This window comes from Etheostoma spectabile, chromosome 20 (genome assembly GCF_008692095.1).
Source record: "Etheostoma spectabile isolate EspeVRDwgs_2016 chromosome 20, UIUC_Espe_1.0, whole genome shotgun sequence".
NCBI classification, from domain to species: domain Eukaryota; kingdom Metazoa; phylum Chordata; class Actinopteri; order Perciformes; family Percidae; genus Etheostoma; species Etheostoma spectabile.
The window spans coordinates 25,921,193-25,927,987 of record NC_045752.1 but is presented as its reverse complement, the minus strand read 5'-3'; the positions used below and the strand labels follow the sequence as shown (position 1 = coordinate 25,927,987).

At 42.5% G+C, this 6,795-nt stretch overlaps 1 protein-coding gene across 1 annotated transcript in view; it reads left to right on the top strand.

Annotated features, from left to right (window-relative positions):
- The window catches only part of vrk1 (VRK serine/threonine kinase 1), a 13,667-nt gene that overhangs the window by 1,604 nt on the left and 5,268 nt on the right, over positions 1 to 6,795 (top strand). The window contains exons 4-10 of the mRNA XM_032500640.1: positions 414 to 483; positions 1,092 to 1,179; positions 1,961 to 2,069; positions 2,417 to 2,509; positions 3,158 to 3,290; positions 4,475 to 4,595; positions 5,144 to 5,202. Coding sequence (XP_032356531.1) covers positions 414 to 483; positions 1,092 to 1,179; positions 1,961 to 2,069; positions 2,417 to 2,509; positions 3,158 to 3,290; positions 4,475 to 4,595; positions 5,144 to 5,202 — 673 coding nt within the window. The remainder of the gene's footprint in view (positions 1 to 413; positions 484 to 1,091; positions 1,180 to 1,960; positions 2,070 to 2,416; positions 2,510 to 3,157; positions 3,291 to 4,474; positions 4,596 to 5,143; positions 5,203 to 6,795) is intronic.

The window sequence follows — 6,795 nt, the reverse complement described above, 5'->3', positions numbered from 1 at the left end:
TTTAAGGCATTGGATTTATAATATCTGTAGATTCCTAACTTTACAAAAATGACAAATGGCCAAATCAAGTAAAAGAAATGTTATACAGAAATATTCCTTGATGTAATCATCTGACAGGACCCCTACCCACCAAGCCAACAGTCGGCCGCCCCTGGGCCTTGTGTGTGCTATTGCCTGTAGTTGTATACATTTTGTTCACATTGTTTGATCTACTTGCACGTACTTCCTAACCCAACTCCCTACCGCCACCCCCTAATTAAACTACTGATAGACCTTCAAACTCATCAGGGACACATCAGTAGTCATACACATTTCACTTTTTTTCTTTCCTGTATCAACAGTCCCTTGTTTTTGGTTCAAAACAGATGTTAAATTGAGTCTAGACATACATGTGCTTGTTGTTTTGTCCACAGGAGCCCAGTGACAATGGACCACTGTTCTCTGAGCTCAAGTTTTACATGAGAGCTGCTAAGCCTGACCTGAGTAAGCCAACTTATCATTTCTAAAACACACACACACACACACACACACACGGCTCGAATATGACACTAAGCCAAACTAAAGTTAGCCTTGTGATCATAACATAACATACTCCCTCACCACCAGGGCAAACAAATAAAAGCGAGCCAACTTTCTTAATTAAAAAGACAATCTTGTAGCTGAGGCATGGAGGGAGGGGGGCTTTTTGGTGGCAGCGCCGTTGGCCCCCAGGCCACAGCTTTGCATTTTATATAATAACAATCCAAATGTCAATCTCCCCTGACAATTAGCTGTTATATTACTAAGGAACCAAAGGCTCATATTTTATTCATGCCGGAATCTCACGTTGTTGGTAAATATTTGTCCCAGCGGCAGATTAGCTTGCGGCCTTGCTGCCCGGCCCCCCCCCCCTCCCCTCCCCACGGAATAATACTCTTATTACTTTGAGCATCACAGCCATCACCTACTTACCCCAGCTCAAGTAACCAAACTGTCTTTGATTAACATGCTGTGCATTTCAGAGATGTATCCACCTTTTTGAGACATTTTGGCCAGAAAAAGTTCTTTTGAAAAGTTGAAACATTTCTGATGAATTGCCTCTTGTCCCACAGTTGAGAGCTGGATGAAGTCTAACAAGGTGAAAAGTCTGGGTGTTCCCAGGTATTGGGGCTCAGGCCTGCACGAGAAAAATGGGAAAAGGTAAGTCTTTGGCCAGAACTGCTCACAGAGAGAGAAGTTTAATCTTCCATAACCAACGCCTGATGAAGGCTTTTCCCCTGTGTACTGTGCCACTGTTTTAATTACACATTTTATTTTAAAAAAACAAAACTAGTACAAAATGCCTTCAACATAAAAAAGGATATATTCTAAAGTGTAGAGAAAATGCTAAATGCAATGGGTTAGGCAATTAACTCATTTGCACTTAGCATTATTGGATTTAGCCATTTAAAATTAAAAAATCTGAAGGATACAAAACATTTAGCAAAATAAGTCAATATGACTGCTGGTATGGGCACTAAGATCACTCTGAAACTACAAATACCACAATGTATTTTCTTGATTAAAAAAACAAAACAAAAAACAGATCTCAGCTGGTTTAAACCACTGAATGGGTTTAAAAGATTATAATTAATAATGAGATAAATACTGTTTTAGATCCCTTTTTTTTTTAATACCATATCCTCAACAAATGGGTATGTGAGCATAAAAGAGGTATTGGTTGATTGTTATAATGGCGATACAGAAAAAACATGTTTCCTAAAGAAGTAGGCACTTGGATAAGAGAGGGAACAAATGATTACGAACCCTTGTTACGTGTACCAGAGAGAATCATGACGGAAACATTAGCGTACGTCCCACATGTTAAACACCAGATGAGGGGGGTGTGTTTTAGTTGCCTCGCTGGGTCAGTTAAAGGTTACATTTCGGGCTTGTGTGACATTTGAGAAGTACTAAAAATAATATTCTTTGTGCGTTCCAGGTATAGGTTCATGGTCATTGACAGGCTTGGCACAGACCTGCAGAAGAAGTTTGAAGAATGTGGAAGGAGGTTCCCCAGACAACTGGTCCTGCAGCTCGGCCTTCGACTGGTTGGTTTTTTCATGACCAAATGGTTTAGTTTCACTAGTTAGAGAAGGAATGCCCTAACCAGATTCTTTGTCAATCTTTACAATCTTTCCCCAAATGAACCAAGCTCGATTGAGTCTATGTATGAGAATTGGGCCACTGGGTCGTTAGGACACTTTCATTTTTACAATGTAGAATACCTCTGGGGTATTTTTTCATAACACCTATATCCTTCACACTTGGCTGTGACCACGTCAAGACATGGTCTGGCATTTGCGTTCTGAGTACAATGCTGTTTCTCTTTTTTGAAACTATTATTAAGAGTTCTCACTGTTTTTTTTTTTTCTTTTCTTTTCCGTTGCTTGTACAGCTGGATATTCTGGAGTTCATCCACGATCACGAGTATGTGCATGCTGACATTAAGGCATCCAACCTCATGTTGAGCCACAGTGATCCCAACCAGGTCAGTAGCATCCCATGAGGTTAAAGCTTCCCATGACTAAAATCATCACATTGTGTCTTGGGCAAATGAAAAGGAAATGTGTTTCCACAACCGTAAAAGGTGCTACTCTGACCCCAGCACCTTTTTTTTTCTGATCACACAACGTCTGTGTGTGGGTGTGGGTGGGTGTGTGTGTGAGTGTGTGATTAGATGAAGAGCTTTTTCTAGCAAACAAGGCAGGGGCAAATATTTAATTTGAAGATTAATAATGTATCATTGGTGGTGTTATCAGAGAGCTATTTATAAATGACAATTTAAAAATCGGCCCCTCAGGATTTTATTAGGTAAGGTTGTTTTTTTAATTTGTAGCTGTGCTGTTTGTTTTTTCCCCTGGAGTTACTGGGGTACAGCTTTGCTCTTATTGCTGTATTTTTCTTTATTAAAGCCAATACCCAACTGTAGTATTTAAGCACAATGCAAACAAAGTAATAATAATGAAGCTAATGTTGGTGGAATTACAATTTGAATTCCAAAAGGAAGATTCATCTGCTGTCCATGCTTTCAGTTCAGTTTCTGGGAACATTAGACTTGCTTTTGTATAAATGCATAACTTGTTAAATTTGAATGAACATGGTCTGTTTGCATGTCTGAATCAGTGTCTTTCTGTAGGTTTACTTAGTGGATTATGGGCTGGCATATAGGTACGCACCCGACAGTGTGCTCAAGGAGTACAAGGAAGACCCCAAGAGATGTCACGACGGCACCATTGAGTTCACAAGCATTGACGCCCACAAAGGAGCAAGTAGGTAGAAGTACACTACTGGTAGTTCTATAACCCTAAAAGTGGCTTTTAAAACCCGACTGCCATGGCTTTAATTCTGTGATGTGGGGAAAAATGTATGTAACAATGTTCTTATTGTTTTACCACTGGTCACACTAGCAACACAACTAGGAAAAAGTGATATTGAACCTAGAGACATAAGCATACGTCTGTTATTCATGTGGGATACTTTTGCAGTTGACAGGCTTTTATAACTTTGTTTAGTTATTGAGGCCAAAAGATGGATGGACAGTATTGGCTGCCACATAGAAACTGATTTCTGAAGCACATAGCAGGTGTGTCTGCTCACATTCAGGTAATCGCTTCTAGAACTTGCTTCCAACTACTTAACTGGAAGATAAAAAATGAAGGCTGGGTATAGTTAAGGAACTGACAATTTGATTTTGATACTCTGGGTCGCATTTTGATTTGATATCAATACAATACAATTTGATATTGATTCAATACCTAACATAAAATAAATATTCCCATGTATATTTTAATCTTACGCACATATGGTGTAAGAGTGTGAGTCACAGGCGAGACAAAGACCTTTTGCTCTGGGATTGATGTTTCTTCAGTTTATTGGAGCAGACCGCTGCGACCAATACGCTCATTAACAGTCATTAAGGCCTTTCCTGTATATCATAGTTTGATTTAAAAGATATATATATATAAATATATATATATATAAATAGAAGACTGTCCCCTTTTTCTGCTTATACAGTGTATCTCCGCGGAGCAGACGCACCACTACGCCGCTCTCTGCCCGGTGTTGCCAGTTCCACTGATTATAGTGGAAGCGTATGTTACCCGTGCGATGTAGCCAGCCCGTTAGTCTCTTGCCTCTAAAAATAACACCTTTTATTAAACCAAAAGACCCGTATTGCAGCACAGTGTTTGCATTTCATGCTTAGAACACACAAACTTGAGCTTGCTAATCCTCTTTCCATCTCAAAAGAAAGACAGAAAAGAAATGCATATCCTAAAATGTACTATGAACTAGTCCTGTACTGGATTTCTTGTAAGACAGAAGCATGTTACACTTGGACTTGGTGTTGTGTTCCCAACTGGATTTCTTTTAATGCTGGTACTGCTGTTAATGGCAGTGCTTAATGTTGCTGCTGACAGCGTTTGCTTCCGCTGATGTGGTTGTTTGGCTCCAGCTGCTTGTAGGCGGAGCGACCTGGAGATCCTGTGCTACTGCATGGTACAGTGGCTGTGTGGACGCCTGCCCTGGGAGGACAAGCTGCAGGACCCCCTCTACGTCCGAGACTCGAAAATCAGGTGGGAGAGGCACACATCATCCCTGACAGAGGTCTTTTAGTGAATTCATGAGGTTGTCTGCTTTATCTAGGCAGGCAAAGGGTGTGTACATTTGGAAAATGTTTAATTATACAAAGCTTAAATTACGCATTGTGTTCATGCAAGACCAGGAGTCATACGCCCACAAATAGAATTACCATTTCTACCAGTCACAAACCAATCACAGCCACTCTCACATCAAAGTGGGCCATTTACATGTTTTCCTACTCCTCACTGATCATGGCTACACCAATGCTGCCCCACACTGCTGCTGGTAGCACTTGACTCCACCACCCCAGCCCCCACCTTCCAAGTTTAGAGTCTAGATTTAGAGATTATGGCCCACTCTTGTATACAGGTGGGTTTTAGCCCGGCGCTCCCTGTTTCAGCTTAGCATGCTGCTTGGCTGATCCAGGAAGCATTATTAGAGCAGAGTCCTGACTCAAGTACAGCAGTTAAGTGTTTTAAACTGAGAATTTAAAAACTTTTGGGGGGGAAATCATGCTGCTTGTTTTGTTTCCCTCTTACAGGAGCCAAGAAAACATCTCTGAATTTATGACCAAGTGTTTCTCCTCAGGAGAAAAGCCAGGTAAGAAAGACACACACATACCAACACACACCTTACTCAATCAACACGCGCACAGACATACCATATATTCCGGATTATAAATCTCACTTTTTTTTCATAGTTTGGCTGGTCCTGCGACTTGTATATGAAAATATATATAATTTAACATGTTTTTAAATGTTAATTCATACTGAAAACAGACCGTCTACAGTCACGAGAGGGCGCTCTAGGCTATCACAAACTGCAGGTAGTCAAATATGCAGCCAAAAACGGTAATGGAGCAGCAGAAAGAAACTTGTGACGGACTGGCGAAAAGGTTCCTCTTAGTGCAATGAAGAAAACAAAGGAAGCTCATCGCGGACTGAAAACAAGATGGCCAGAGTTGGAGGAATCAGAATCAGCTTTATTTGCTAGGTATAAGGACACATCATAGTGATGGCTTGTGGAAAGAAACTGTTCCTGAGTGTTGGTTTGGTTTTGGCGTACAGTGCTCTGTAGCGCCTACCAGAGGGGAGAAGCTGGAGCGGGTTGTGTCCGGGGTGAGATGGGTCTGCAGTGATGGTTCCTGACTCTGGAAGTGTAGAAGTCATGAATGGAGGGCAGGTTGGCACCGATGATATTTTCTGCACTCCTAACTGTCCTTTTTGGTGGCAGATCCAAACCAGACAGGGATGGACGTGCAGAGGACAGACTGTAGAAGTGGATCAGCAGCTCCTTAGGCAGGTTGAGCTTCCTGAGCTGGCGCAGGAAGTACATCCTCAGCTGGGCCTTTTTTGATGATGGTGTCAGTGTTGGGCTCCCACTTTAGGTTCTGGGATATAGTGGATCCCAGAAATCTAATCAACCCCCCCATCTGTAGGCCGACTCATCACCGTCCCGGATGAGGCCGATGACCGTTGTGTCGTCAGCAAACTTCAGGAGTTTAACAGAGGGGTCTCCTGAGGTGCAGTCATAGGTGTAGAGGGAGAAAAGCAGTGGGGAGAGCACACACCCCTGTGGGGCGCCAGTGTTAATAGTTTGTGTGCTGGATGTGATCTTCCTCAGCATCACCATCTGACTCCTGTCATTCAGGAAGTTTGTGGTCCACTGACAGGTGGAGGCTAGCACGGTGAGCTGGGAGAGTTTGGTGCTGAGGATGTCCGGGGTGATGGTGCTGAAGTCCATGATCAGGATCCTTGCATATGCCCCTGGAGAGTCAAGGTGTTGCAGGATGTAATGCAGTCCCAATTTGACTGCATCATCCACAGACCTGTTAGCCCTGTAGGCAAACTGCAGCCGGTGACAGCGTACGGGTGGGGGAAGGTGACTGACTGAAGTGTGAGTTGGTGTGGGGAAGGGATGTGAACGAGTCCACAGATGACCAGAGCTAGAGGAACACGTCCACAGATGGGTGCTTGAACACCGTGCTGCCGGGAGAGGCTTGTCAATGGTGCAGTTACGTCTCCACGCCCTGGTAGTTGTTCTGTGGGCTATCGTATTAGGGCTGCACAATTAATCAAATTTGATCACGTTTTTGACTTCCCGCGATCAAATTTGCTTGATCGATCGTTTTTCTTTTTTAAAAATTGCGTCATTTCATAGAACGCTCTGTTTTTTTTTTTTTTTTTGCATAGC